The 14,952-nt window shown below is 35.2% G+C and overlaps 1 protein-coding gene and 1 pseudogene across 1 annotated transcript; one reads left to right on the top strand and one right to left on the bottom strand.

Moving 5' to 3' along the window:
* Positions 1-263: 263 nt before the first annotated feature.
* LOC110114928 (2-C-methyl-D-erythritol 2,4-cyclodiphosphate synthase, chloroplastic) lies at positions 264-6,443 on the bottom strand. The gene is made up of 4 exons (XM_020847973.2): positions 6,334-6,443; positions 5,782-6,224; positions 5,546-5,676; positions 264-662 (listed from the first exon to the last, which is right to left on the bottom strand). The coding sequence occupies exons 1-4, from the start codon at positions 6,441-6,443 to the stop codon at positions 429-431; spliced, it is 918 nt and encodes a 305-aa protein (XP_020703632.2). The 3' UTR covers positions 264-428.
* A 2,743-nt stretch (positions 6,444-9,186) lies between these two features.
* Positions 9,187-10,524, top strand: LOC110114925 (annotated as a pseudogene).
* The last annotated feature ends 4,428 nt before the right edge of the window (positions 10,525-14,952 follow it).

Below are 14,952 nucleotides of genomic sequence, written 5' to 3'. Positions count from 1 at the left end.
GAACTCAGCGGAAGGTAGTGATTAATTATTTTGTGCAGACGCCGAACGCCATCTGGAGACCAACCGGAATGCGTCACATCACCCTTGGCTAAATACAGCTAGCATGGCGCATTTTGGTTGATCTCCGAACGGCGTTCTGTACCCGGTCTCCGCACAGAATAATTTCTCCAGCAGAGGATATTTCTTTTAAAAAAAGGATTTTAATTTGCTAGTAAAGAGATTCAAATACAATTTTGATCAGGACCATCCCAGTTAAAATCATGTAGAGAACTTCACGGCCATTTCTATCTGAACAAATCCTAATAAACAGATAAAGAATCGAGTAGTAATATGTACATTTATAAGGAGTTTAACCAATGAGTGAAGTAAACATGCAATATATTTATTGCTTGCAGAATGAAGAGATTACAGGATAAACATTCTGACCGTTATTTCCTCATGAGAAGCACAACAGTGTGAGCAGCAATGCTACGGTTCTCGCCAAGACTGTCCACTTTTTCATGGGTCTTTGCTTTGATATTAACGACAGAAGGATCGGCACCGAGCAGTTCACATAAATTGGCTCTAATGGTTTCCTTATGTGGGCTCAGCTTCGGCTTCTGAAGAATAAGGGTGGCATCCAAGTTTCCCAGTTCATAACCAGACTCACGCATAAGCCTAACCTGGGATTCAATTACAATAACATACAGTTCAATTTGACAAGTACAGTAATAAAGGAGAAAACTGTACCATTATAGGCCCAAAGTATGGGTCCATTATAAAAGCTGTTGTAGTATTATAACAAAAAATATATATATATGTTTTGAAAGTTGCGGGTAATATACACAACTCATCTTGTTCTGTTGGTTGAGAGTTTAGACTACCAACTAAGAGATTTAAGCTTCGAGTCTTGTGTATGCGATGTGTGTGCGAGTCTGACTTAATTGGCCTAAATGTTAAATTTTTTTTTTTTAAGGGTATATATATATATATATTCCCCTAACTAACAAAGTCAAACAATATCTTTATTAAAACTATAAAATTCTAATATATTTGATTATGAAAATTACTTCACACCTAAAAAATTTCTGAAAAGAAGTAAGAATGCTACAACCATATAAGACAGTTTGAAAAGAAAAATACCAAACAGAGCCTGAGCATTAAGAAGGCTGGCATTAGAAACTGCCATTTTTCACCTTCAAAGAGATGCATATAAAAACCATTTTATTTCACTAGGATAGCGTTACATTACAAGACTACAAATGGTATTGACAAACATGAAAGTTGATGCTCATATTAGCATACAAAAGCAACAAAGCAGTCGTATTTGAATGTAGAATAGTATTTATGTGGAATACAAATGTATAGCTAAGAGATTATGGCGATAATGGTTGAATACAATGGCCTTACCATATGCTAATTTTAGGGGGGAAAATTGGTACAAGAAAATATTAGAAAAAAACAGTGGACTGCAAATAGACAAACATAAACTGTATCATTAACAATTATTTCGGTTTGACTTTAACAAAGTAATGGGAAATATAAGGGCCGTATTTAGCCATTTAAGGGAAGTGACGAAATATCATTCTGCAAAAGCTGGTTTGAAAGCTTTTTCATGAATGAACTATATATGAAATTTTGTTTCAAAATAACATGAAGCTATATTCATAGGGTATTCAGCCTCTAACAAAGGTATAGAATCTTTAAAAAATGGATCATGAGTGTAGGAGAATCTATTTATGTGATTTTTGATGAATTTAGAGTTGCAAAGAAAATAAATAACATAGATTATATGGGCATAAACTTTTTTGAGAAGCTTAATATCAAGAAGAAGATTGATAATGATAAGGACAATGATGGAAAAAAAAGTATAAGAGCAAAACCTAAAGAGTACATGTGGCGAGATTCATTACAGAGTGTTAGAATTAGAATTTGTTTTAAGAAATGAAATAAAACTTATTGAATTAACATAATAAGTCAAATATAGGGATATATAGAAGAAGCTTTGTAAGATGAATATTGGATAGTAATGAAAGAAGAATTAAATCAGTTAATTAGCAATAATACATCATGTATGAAAATCAATCCCAAAACCCAACAATCAATCAGTAAGTAGAACCAAATAGATCTTTATGAATAAATTGAATGAATCAGAAATTATAATTTAGAACAATACTAAATGAGTAGTTAAGAGATTTAGCCAAATAGCGAGTGTAAATTTTCAAGAGGCATTTGACTTGATAGTTAGAAGAGAAACCAATAGATTGCTCCAAGACTTTGTTTGCTTTGAAGGATATAAATAGCACAAAATGGACATAAAGAGTTCTTTGAGGAAGATGTGCATGTTGAACAAACTTTAAGATTTAAGCATCCTCATTTTATGGTCTTAAGTACACATGGCTTGAACAACTTAGTACCTGCTTATTTGATTATAGATTCACCAAAAGGAAATTAGGCAGTACTCACCCAGTTAGAAAAAAAATCCTTGTTATCCAAAACTATGTGGATGAGATACTCTTTTGATATAACTGATGAGAATTTGTTCCATGGGATTGATTTTCATACATGAGAATTTTTAAGCAGCATGATCATTGAACTTAACTATTTTAGTTTTTAAGTGAAGCATGAGGGTAAGGGACCTTTATTAGTCAAACCAAATATACTCAAAGCTTATAAAGAAGTTTGATATAAATATTTTCAAGCCACTAGGAGCCCTATAAGCCCCTCTATTGAGCTTAACAAGAATCCCAAGGCAAATAGGTAAACACTAAGCTTTATAGAGACATGACAGGTACCCTTTTATGCCTTACTACAGGCAGACCAAACATTATGTTGAATGTTTGCAAATATTCACATTTTGAATCTAAACCAAAAAAGTCATCTTATCCTAAGCAAGTGTATATATAAAAACCTTATATCATTCAAGATTTGTCATAACCAAGGAATTCTCTTTCATGTGATTTTTTAAGGTTCTCCAATACCAATTTTGTAACATTTAGGACTTCCCAGTTCTTAAGACACTCATTAATATCATCATTTGAGAAAAACAAAATATAATTTTGTAACTTTATCCACAGCAAAAATAGAGTATGTGATTTTAGGAAGTTGTGTAACTCAAATCCTTTGGCTTAAGCAACAACTATTAGACTATGAGATTCACTTAAAGCACACACCCATCAAATATGACAACACAAACACCATTAGCAAACAAAAAATTCCATACAACACCCGATGACCAAAAAAATAGAAAATAAACATCACTTAGGAATTATGCAGCTAAAAGTGATGTAGACATAGAATTCACCGGAACCAATCGATTGCTAATAGATTTCACTTAGGGATAAGATGGTGATTTAACTTCCAATACAACATCTTCTAGCCAAACTTTCAATTAGAATAAGGTTAAGGGACCTATAGGCTCTCACTTTTTTTGCTTGACTTCTAAAGCTATTAACACCATGGTTTCTAGTACAACCAAAGTCATTAGCTCCAAGGAAATTGGGGGAGGAAGGCTAGCTACTCTGACATCTTTGTACAAAAGATATTATTGCCATTAACTCTAAATAATAAAAGGCTGAAAGCCTTCTAGTACAACTACTTACAATCATCAATTACAAGGCAACTAGGAGAGGAAGGCTAGCTATAGCAACATCTTTATGTGAAGACACTGTTGTCATCAACTCTAAACATTGATAGGCTGAAAGCACTGGCGATCAAGTTCAGGTTCTTGATATCTTCTAACTACTAAGTGGCAAAAGCTAATGAGTCACAAAATGACCCTCTCAACGAGACTTGTGCCTTTTGCTAACTATTTTTGTGCTTCCATTCAATAAGGAGCTAGAGAATCTTATAATATAGAGTGATGTAGTTCGTGCATAGTTGGCACCAAACCCATGCTTAACTCGGACGGGCTTCGCCCACCCATGGTGACTTTTGAGTTGTCGTACCCACCTATAATCACCCACTTTCCATACTTTTTGAACGCAATCTACCACATACTGATGGTCTTAAGGCTTATTGCCCTTTGCTATGATTGCAAACTTTGAAGCCACATATCAGAATTTACCATAGTTGCAACATGATCAAGTGTTGCACACTACATAGTGAGGATTGCAGTAAAATAAGATATACGATGATTAGCAATGTAAATCGATTTATCCCCCGATATTGAGTACTCACCCACAAGGCCATGAGCGTACCCATACCCACCCATACCCAATGGGTATGGGTGGGTATATAGGTGGGTGTGGGTATGGGTTCCCAATGCAGGGCTGTGCTCCTAGCACAAAACAAGGTAAGTTGGGCTCCAACTAAGTTTCCATTTATCATTCAATTTTTGATGGGCCCTTAAGAATTGCTCTGTCTGATATCTTATTACTCATCATTCATTAGAACTTGGGCCCCATTTTCTTTGTAAGAGTGGAGGTCATACTTCACGGAGATGACAAATGGAAACAAGGCAATCCTGACTAAGTTCACCAATCCTGAATAAGTTCACCTAGGTAGAGATCACCTCAGCAGATGCCGACATAGAGCCATGCTATGCTAGTGTTCCGCAAGTAAACTAACAACAATAGAGTGATGTTGATGATGGTGGTGTTAGTGAAGGCACTAAAGAGGAAGAGGGTAGCCATCAATGGGCCCAAGGCTAGAGCATGGAAGCTATTGACCAAAAAATACGTGGATGTTCAAGCCTTAAAGTTGTCCTCACTGCTAGTCCACTACCAACAAGGAAGTTGGAAAAAGCGAAAAGCAGTAAAGATGAGGCCTCCTCAAATGCCACCCAACTATATGCATCACCCGATCCACCCCACAAGCAACGTTCACCAAACTATAGATCTTTTGCATTATGGTGACAACTTGGATTTCAGGGAAGGGCAACCCTCTTTAACTCAAGATTATAACTAACAAAAACTATTTCAACTAGGCTAATCACCATAGTTTTGAATATCCTTGAATCTCTTGTGAGTTCCATCCATACCTTTTTCATTGCGTGCAAATCTTTGTTCGAAGCTAACGCGATAAATTCTCCCCCTCTACCATCACAATACTCCAACACAAAATAACTATATTTATTTTTGTGGTGAATTTAGTGCATTCCTTCTCTACTACAATTACTTCTTGTTACCTCAACAACATCCATTCTCAGTGCGTAGATCATGATAAAAATTTTGAGAAATTTTGATCAAATCTAATCCACCCCACTCTTGAGTTACTGCCATAGCCTTCAAGATAAAGTAACCAATTTTGAAATCGAGTAACGCCTTAGATAATCTGACATTGAGACGATATACTGTTTCAATGGTGTGCTAGAAGATGAATGACAATCCTTGCTGTTCAATGAAGTACAAATTCTAGTGCTCAATAAAAGTAACCAACAAGATGGAAAATAAAGAATATATAATACACATATTTCAACAAAACTTACAATTATCAAGGAAAACAAGCACATATGCCGATCTAATCAATGCATGAAAGGGCATGAGAGTTATTAAATACACTGAATAACACAATATCAAAAAGTTGTGGTGTGAATGGAGGTGACTGAAAGAACATGGAAACTAACAGCCTCTTTAATGAACACGGAGGAAGCAGCGCCCTTCCATTTAGGATCGTTATCAGGGAAAATTTGCCCAATGTCCGGAAGCCCCAATGCACCCAAAATAGCATCTACCACGCAGTGAAGCAACACATCCCCTAGGTCACCAAAGTAAAAAAGAACAAACGCAAATCATTCATGGAAAAAGCCCCCTAAAATCCTAAAAAACCCTACACCTATACCACAAAGAATGTAGATCTAACCGTCCGAGTGAGCTTCGCATCCGCGGTCATGGGCGATTTTGATGCCACCGATGATTAGCGGGTAGCCCGGCTCGAGTCGGTGAAGGTCAAAACCATGCCCGACTCGAAAGGGAAGAGACGGCGGAGGCGTCGTCGTTGGCTTGGGAAAGGTCTCCTGCTCTGCTAGCAGGGCGGACACTGGCGCTGCTGGCCGGAAATTGGACAGCGGCCGGCTTGTTTGGCTGAGCAAGAAGAAGGGTAAAACCGGCGATAGCGCGCCGGAGAAGCAGTGACCTCTCCGTCCTCTCGGTGCGATGGCGGTTGATGGGATGCTAGGAATGAAAGACAGAGAGGACGCCATCGCCTCAGAGCTCGAACAAGTAAGCGAAGGAGACGTTGATAATAATACTTCGTTAGAACATTCGTTTAGAACATTATTAACCTCATACAATGATACATGACCCCTATATATAGGTCATGAGATACAAGCAAATAAAAGCATAACTAATGACTAAATCGCCCTCGGGGCCCCAACATAACTCACTCACACACACAAGGGTAAAACAGGAATACTGAAAACTGAAAATGCATGAATAACTAAAAATATAAGCTCTGAATCGTGGCCATCGATCGGCGATGCTTCCGGCGATACACGTGTCTGAACCGTTGATCGATGACCTCATCATCCAACGATGGCCAAAAACAGGAAGTCAAAGGTCAAGTGATGTTGGGTGGTTTGACTCATTCACCTTCGTGAGGAGAGATCAAACAACTGTAAAAGCTTATGCCAGGCATTTGTGGCTAACATATGTTGAAAATCACTCTTTGGCATTTATCATGCTTTACTTTCCAAAAAATAATAGATATTCGACGACGTTGGATGCTTTGACACGGTTATTTTTCTTATAAGAAGGGAGAAAAAACAACCGAGAAGGCTTGTATCAAATATCAATGACTAATGGGTGTAAAAAATCACTCTTTAGCATATTTTGGATGCAATTGACAAAGAATGCCCAAGGTCAAGCAATATTAAGTGATCTAACTGAGTCATTTTCCTTATAGGATTTGAGAACAGGTAATCAATATGACATTCATTGAATGTATGTGACTGTTAAGTGTCAGATATTGATAGTTGACATATAAAAATCTAACTACAAAATGATTAGTGTCAGCACTGGTCAATAAATAGTGATGATGATAAACGTTGATATTGATGAATGACCGGTAACAACTTGTGGAGAGTAAAGCTCTGGAGTTCTTTAAGTTCAAAATTCTCTCTACTAGAAGGTCTTCTTGAATATTGGAATCACATAAGCTATTTATAGAATGTCAAAAAAAGTCATATTGGATATTTTTATAAACAATTAGAACACTCCATTAGACAATCTGAATCGACCCCGCTCGATTATTTGATCTTTTTTTTTATTTGACAACAATTCTTTGATGATGAAAAATTTTGATATTCTTAGGCTCGTTAGATGCATCTCATCGAGATACTTGTTTTAATGATAAAAATGAAAAATTTATGTCATTTGCCACTCTAAATGGAGATGAGACTATCCGGTCCATTAAGACAAACAGAGGTGCTCCATACCATTGTATTCATCTTGCCGAACTGTATGGCTCAAATAATAAGTTAACATGGTGTTTAGATAACTCCAAAATTAAATCCTTCCAAACTTTTTGGTAAAAATAGCATCGATTCCTACTAAATCAGATAAATTTATTTGTGATGCATCAATGAGTATGCTGGAAATATTGAGCAAATGGCTTGATGGAAGATTAAAAATCCATATATTTATTGAAATCATTTGCACCTAATACATAATTAAGTTAAGTTCCATTAAAACTTAATTACAGCTAAGAATCCATAATAAAATCAATAAATAATATTGAAAAGGAGTTTGAAACTCGGATTATATTAAAGTTCAGTTGAAACCCTAAATAAAAAAAAAGGAATAAATGAACTTAAAATTCATTTGTAGCCATACACTTAAATCATCAGTTAACCCAACACAGACAAATGTTTATACTTCTTCTCGATGTCAAGAATTAGGCGAATTATTACGTTCGATTACCGGACATCCAATTCAGATGTGGCACATCACCTAAATACATCGGATCCGATGTATTTGAGTGACGTGACGCATCTGGATTGGTGTCCGGACAAATCCGAACACCGGACGTAATAATTTGCCTAAAAATTGAAAGGTTAAAACCCTGAAAACTGAAGAGAGCTAAAAAAATTCCAATAACAGTGACCTACAATACATAAACGACAACATTTTCTTGGCTTTTTAAGAAATTAAAAAAAATAATTGAACTTAAAACATTTGACCAAGCTTTTCTACAATAAATTAACAAGCTTTTCTTCATCTTCAGTAATAATGCTGAAATCCTCGTCTATTTATTAATAAATGGCAAACATTTCCAACTATATTTGTACTTCACTGCCCACATAAAAAACAAAATTATGAGATAGTAAAATAATTGATATTTATAAGAATTTTTTTTTATTAAATTATTCATAAAATTAGTCTCCCTTTCCGTTTGGAAGACGACCGACCTTGCCGACCAAGCCATGAAAATACCAACTACTAACTCCAATGAACTCTTATTATTCTTACAAGAAAACTTATTGGGTCCGGATTTAAGATTGATTATAGATTATTGCATTATTATTTTAAAACCTATTAATTATTAGAAAACTAATCAGATCAATTTTGGATCAAATTTTAATCATGGTACCTTGATTAAAGGAATATATAGTAAAATAGAATATAATTAAAAAAAAAATGTAATGAATTTTAGATATTTGAAATTATTTAAAAGAGTGTAAAATAAATACGAATGATTAATTTTTTTTATTTGACTAATAGTAAAATGAATTTAATGTAAAACTCAAAAATGATAGTGGCTAATGACCAGTGGCCTGAGGAAGTCGACAGACAATAGGTGGCACCACATGATAACATGTAGCTGGTAGTGCTGGAGAAAGAGAGGGTGGTTGGTGATGATGGGTGTCAGCCATTGATGTCAACATTAGTTGGTGGTGGTCGATGGCTGGCGCGCCAGTAGTAATGACTTTACATTATATTTGACAATTGACCAAATCTAATGATTTCTAAATACATCAAAATTAAACTAGATGATAAATCTCTTATATTTCAAAATACTACTCCATATTTATTTTACTTCAAAAAAGAAAAGAAAAAATACAAATATTTTCAAAACCCTTACATATTTTATATTTTTATTACTTCAAACCAAAATAATTTTGGATGTAGATATGTATAATATATGAATAATCAATTAAATTTTATATTTGAAGTAATATCAAAATAAATCCTAAACAAATTCTAATGTGATATTCTTGTCTTTTTTTTTTTTCATATAAATATTCTTTAAAAAATTGTGTTACATAGCTTGACGCAATATTCTTCACTTTTATGGCATCTTTTAATTGCATTGCTTCCATTATTCTCATTCTAATGCGACAGGAAAGGACGAGTTAGTTCCTAACCTCTCATGCAAATTGAATCCGCCGCAGCTATCATCTCATCCCTTCCGGCGCCGATCTCCCCTCCATATAATTTCCCGGCGAGTTTCCGACCCCTGCAACTGAAGCCCATCGTCACCACCCGTGCCGCTATCTCCGCCGCTCTATCCATACCCCCAACCAGCAATTCCCTTTCCCATCTCACCAACCTCGAACGCGTTCTCCGACCTTCACCCCGAGCACCATTGATCAACACAAACGACCTTTCCGATCCCAACTATTCATCTCCCCGTTCCTCAATTGGCAGTCATTGGCGTGAACTCCACGGTGCCAACGACTGGGAAGATCTTCTCGATCCCCTAAACCCTAATCTCCGCCGAGAACTCCTCCGTTACGGCGACTTGGTCCAATCCGGCTACCACGCCTTCTTCCAACTTTCCCCTAATTTCTCTCCCCCGATACTCCCCAACTCCTACCGCCTTGCTCGCCATCTCTTCACCACTTCCTCCATTAATCCCATTCCCCTCACCTGGTTTCCATCTGCTTCCCGCACAAACTGTATCGGATTCGTCGCCGTATGCGACGACGAATTTGCAATCCATCGAATGGGCCGCCGGGACATAGTTGTAGCCCTTCGTGTGAATGGGTGGACAATCTAGGTATAAATCTTGTGGCCCATCTGGATGGCAAATGCAGTCATCCTACTTGGGCCGCTTGTAACATTCCTAAAGTAGAATGTGGATTCCGGGCCTTATATAAAACTCTAGGCCCAAATAGACAAAGCCTATCCACAGCAGCAGTAGTAGCATTGCTGGGCATAGCTTAGGCGCTGCGCTGGCCGTTCTAGTCGCAGATGAGTTATGCTTCCTCAATGGGCCGCCAATAGCCGTGTACTCTTTTGGTGGGCCGCGAGTAGGAAACCCGGCCTTTGGATATCGTTTGGAGAAAATCAACCGGGTTAAAGTACTGAGAATGATTAATGTGCACGATTTGGTGACAAAAGTGCCTATAGGTTTTGAGGGGATTGAGATTGATGGGTATGAACATGTGGGTAAAGAATTGAGGTTGGATAGTAAGTTTCGCCATTTCTTAGACCCAATGCCCACCTGTCTTGTTGCCATGATTTAGAGGCTTATTCACACCTTATTGATGGATTGGGCGGGTTAAGTGACTGTCAATTTCAACCCAATGTTAAACATAATTTGCTTACATTATTTTGTCAACAAAGAGAAAATGTTAGACAAATTTATATACATGAGGCATAGGCACTCGGGCTTGACCCGATTGGGCTATTGTCTATGAATTGCCTTTCATGTTAAGCCTTTCTCTCAATAAAGGTTGTAAGTGAGTTGAGCTCAAATATTGCTCGGCTCTTATTATTAGGTAAGTGAGTTGTATTTTTTTATTTGTGCCCAGTTTGTTAAACTACTAATGGTTCATGACTATACACTTTTGTTTTTTATGAAAATATCTTTATCAAAATTTGATGATAATATATCCAAAGATATCCTATTATTTTAAGAAAAGCATAATCTAAGAAAAATCAATTAAAATTTATATTGCTAGAGTTTGTTTGGACAAAATACTGGCTAAGGTTCACTTCTTATCTTTTGCTGCTTGGCTGTATTAGCTACTCAAACAGGTTATCTAATCCTTCCACTATATATTTCCAATGACTGATTCTGGCTTTCTCTTGTTGTCAATCACAATGGCTTCAAAATTTAATTTATTAATCTTTATTTCAATAATTAAGTTCTTATTGAGCACAATCCTAAACTCTCCATATCATATAACCTAAGAATTCTCCTTAAGATCCCATCCATTGAGAAGATGAAAATTACAGATGAAAATCTCTGCCCTTCAAATACAGCCTTTGCTGTAAATGACATACCTCTCAAAATCCAATAAAGAGAACAAATCTATGTTAAAAATGATAAAAACATAGACCCGACACTAAAATTCTAGGTTCAGGTTGACCCGTTTAAAAAATAGGTCATGCTTGGGTCTTAAAAATACAACCCATTTAATAATTGTATTGCTATTGATGACATAAATTATTATTATTTTTTTCTTTTGGTAGTTCATATTACAATTAACTTGTTTTGGCAAGAGAGGAATAATCTTTATCTTTAGAGGAGTCACTCTAAATGATTTTATTATTATTGAGAAAATCAAATTTGCCATCAAGATGAACAGTAAGGGATGGTGCCATCTTTTTGATTTGACACCTCACTAAAAGATTTATATTATTAACCCAAATTCCATTCAAACGGGATGAATTATTCTGTGTGGACACTGTCCAGTTTGTCTCTGTGAACAGTAAAAGCATAGTGAACTACGCTTTTATAGAGACAAAACCAGACTGTTCTTCTCCTTCGGAATCCGCACAGAATAATCTCTCTTCAAATTGGTGTATTTTGATATTGATTTCTACAGCTATGACCTTGCTCTTCTTCTTGGCTATTGTTGGATTGATTTTTTTACATTGGATGAATGCTATATTTAGTTAACCTTATGATGTGGGCTTGTGATTTCTCTAACTGGTTCACTTTAATGAGCATATTTTATATTTCTGTGGAGGTTTATTGCTAGAGTTTGTTTGGACAAAATACTGGCTAAGGTTCACTTCTTATCTTTTGCTGCTTGGCTGTTTTAGCTACTCAAACAGGTTATCTAATCCTTCCACTATATATTTCCAATGACTGATTCTGGCTTTCTCTTGTTGTCAATCACAATGGCTTCAAAATTTAATTTATTAATCTTTATTTCAATAATTAAGTTCTCATTGAGCACAATCCTAAACTCTCCATATCATATAACCTAAGAATTCTCCTTAAGATCCCATCCATTGAGAAGATGAAAATTACAGATGAAAATCTCTGCCCTTCAAATACAGCCTTTGCTGTAAATGACATACCTCTCAAAATCCAATAAAGAGAACAAATCTATGTTAAAAATGATAAAAACATTGGAGATTTGCAAGAGAGAATTTTCAACAATGTATTGATCTATATATGTATCTTCTACATAAATATAACATATAAATAGATGAAATTATCATGGTGAAAGAATCAATTAGAATCCATAGGAATAATAAGCAATTTCTAGAGAATGAAGCAATAATTATAATTCCTGAACAAAAAAAATGTAATGCATTTCTTTCTTAGTCGTATATCAGAAGTAGAAGTCTGGCGTTTGGAAAATTAACCTTAGACAAGAAAACGGTCAATCATGTGCTGTATGACGTCTGCACCTTCTGATTGCATAAAGGAATACTTAACCTGTAAAGAAAGAAAAGCTGAGTTAGATACATATTCACTCAGTTAATTAGCTTAATAGAAGGTGAAGGTGGGACCTGAATGACACTGTGTGCAGCAATCCATTGTTTACTTCTGTGGAAGCTCACATCTACTTTTTCCCAAGACACTCTGGAAAGACCTGTGACCATCTCTTCTGCAGAATTGCAACCAAATTCGATGGTTAAATGGCTGGAAAATTGCAATTTGCTCACTCTTTTTTGGAACAAAATTTGGTTGAGGACATCCTTAACAAAATTTTTGCTCCAAAAATTGACATATGCGGCAAAATATATGACATGTAACATGAAATATTTTAAAAGAGAAATTTATGTAAATTCTATCACAAATATTTCATGAATTTATATTTATCTATAAAATTATTGTAAGGACAATTGTTTTAATGGTTACATATACATGTCTTAATATTTTATTATTTTTATCATAAATATTATAGTAAATATTTTTTTTTATTATTCTTATATTATCTACAAATCAAAATCACTCGATTTCATAGCATTAACGATAATAGAAAGACAAATTAATTTTTGGAGCTCATCCAGACAGGAGTTAAGACAGAGTATCCTTCTCAAAAATTTCCACTCTTTTTTTGGTCCCTCAATGTATGAGGAAAAAAAATGCAGTTTCCCAAAATTCTGAAATTTTCAATCGCTTTAAAACCGGGCAGTGAGTTACTTCAGTCATCTAAAATCTAATGTGGCCGAATAGAAAGACTATTATGATAGCAAGGAAGATGATTGGTTTGATGGAGAACGTTTTGAAGTTAAAACGACCAGCCGTGAAGAATGAAACCTGGAGTCCTATTTCATAACAGTAAAACTCTGATAAAAACAGAGAAAAAATAAGCTACTTAAGGGAAGCAGTGTCAAAATGAAAATAATGAATTTCACAACAGATAAGACAAATCAATTTCACAAATTCAAATGAACTTCTGATAAACCGACCGATATATTAAAAAAAAGACTTTATTTACTGTGCCAAAAATTTTTAAACAATTAATTAACTTAATTCTAATGTGTCCTATTTAGGAAGAATTATTACATGTAGAGTCTACACACTATGCACACTCATAATCCGGACGTAACTTCACGTCTGAACTCCGCACAGAATAATTTCCCTATTTAGTGCTTTGACTCCTTAGATCTAATCCATAATAGTGCATTAACTCCTCCAATGTAATATGAAATAATCTAACAAAGGGACTATTTTGAATTTATCCTGAGAAAATAAGAAACTAAGTTTAACATATAAGATAGTTGGTACTAAAAAAGACCTTATACAAATAGTTCATGGTCCATTTAAATAAGTTTTTGTAAAAAATGTAATACAGATAAAGCATGTCCATGGGAAGGGGACAAAAGAGGCTAGAGAAATATAGTAGAACTTTTAGAATTCATTTTAGGTCAAAATTTAAGAAGTTACCTTCATAGTCACCATCGGAGGGAGAAACTTGTGTGTATTCATCAGGATTGCCTCCCATTGAATTTTCCTCATAAACGATATGTGGATACTTCTGACTCAAAGCAAGCTCCCACTACAAGGAAAATTGATGGATGAGTTATGAAGGATACAAATATAAAGAGTAGTTTTGATCTAAATGTTCCTTTTAAAAAGCTAACCTTTGGAAGCTCACAAATACGTCTTATTGAAGAGGTCCTCCACCCTACCATATCTAAGTTTTCAAGTTTAGGAAAATCCGAATTGGTTTGTTATTTGGACAACAGAAGTAACTGTTGACAGGCAAAAAAAAGAAACTTTTATTTTAAGTTCGATCAATGGTAAATTTGTATGACAAATTGAAAGCTAGCAAAAATCAAATAGAGCTGGATACGATCGCATCCAGCATTTGCATAAACTACTCGGCGTTTAAAAGCTTGCAAAGAAGATCTGCAAAAGTATATCGCTCAGTAAGTAAATTAATAAAACTATCATGCAAGGAAAATACTTGGCTGCTCAAACTCAAAGCCCAAAATAAATTTTCAGTGCTCTTCAATGGATGACAGATGGAATGAGCATTACTCTACGTGTTATCTCTGAATCACAGAAATTCCAAAGCAGGGAAAAAAAAAAAAAAACCCTACAAGAAATAGAGACCGCTGCAATCGTTGACCATCCTAAGCAAAAGTGGCAGTTCTCCATTATCATTATCAGTAAGGAAAAGGTGTTTTCCAGTTCTGCCAAATATCCAGTGAACAACTCGAGATGCGAGTGCCTCCATGGCAGTAAGGCCAAAAAGAAATGGCACCTGCTAAAAGGAACAAGATAATATTAAGATGATTAAGCTGTTCTATATTTAATAATCATGATTAAATATATCAATTAAATAACTACACTATAACTCTTTAGATAATTTATTTAAAAGAAATGAATAAAAAA

The sequence above is a fragment of the Dendrobium catenatum genome, unplaced genomic scaffold (assembly GCF_001605985.2).
Source record: "Dendrobium catenatum unplaced genomic scaffold, ASM160598v2 fragScaff_scaffold_133, whole genome shotgun sequence".
Taxonomy (NCBI): Eukaryota; Viridiplantae; Streptophyta; class Magnoliopsida; order Asparagales; family Orchidaceae; genus Dendrobium; species Dendrobium catenatum.
This window is presented reverse-complemented; position numbering and strand designations above follow the sequence as displayed.

Excerpts from the sequence above, each read along its gene's own strand:
- LOC110114928 (XM_020847973.2), bottom strand. The coding sequence starts at position 6,443 with ATGAGGTCATCGATCAACGGTTCAGACACGTGTATCGCCGGAAGCATC. Across the intron at positions 6,225-6,333 it reads TCATGCATTTTCAGTTTTCA|GGGTCATGTATCATTGTATG; the intron begins GTATTCCTGTTT and ends ACCTATATATAG. Across the intron at positions 663-5,545 it reads CCGTGTTCATTAAAGAGGCT|GTTAGGCTTATGCGTGAGTC; the intron begins GTTAGTTTCCAT and ends ATTGAATCCCAG.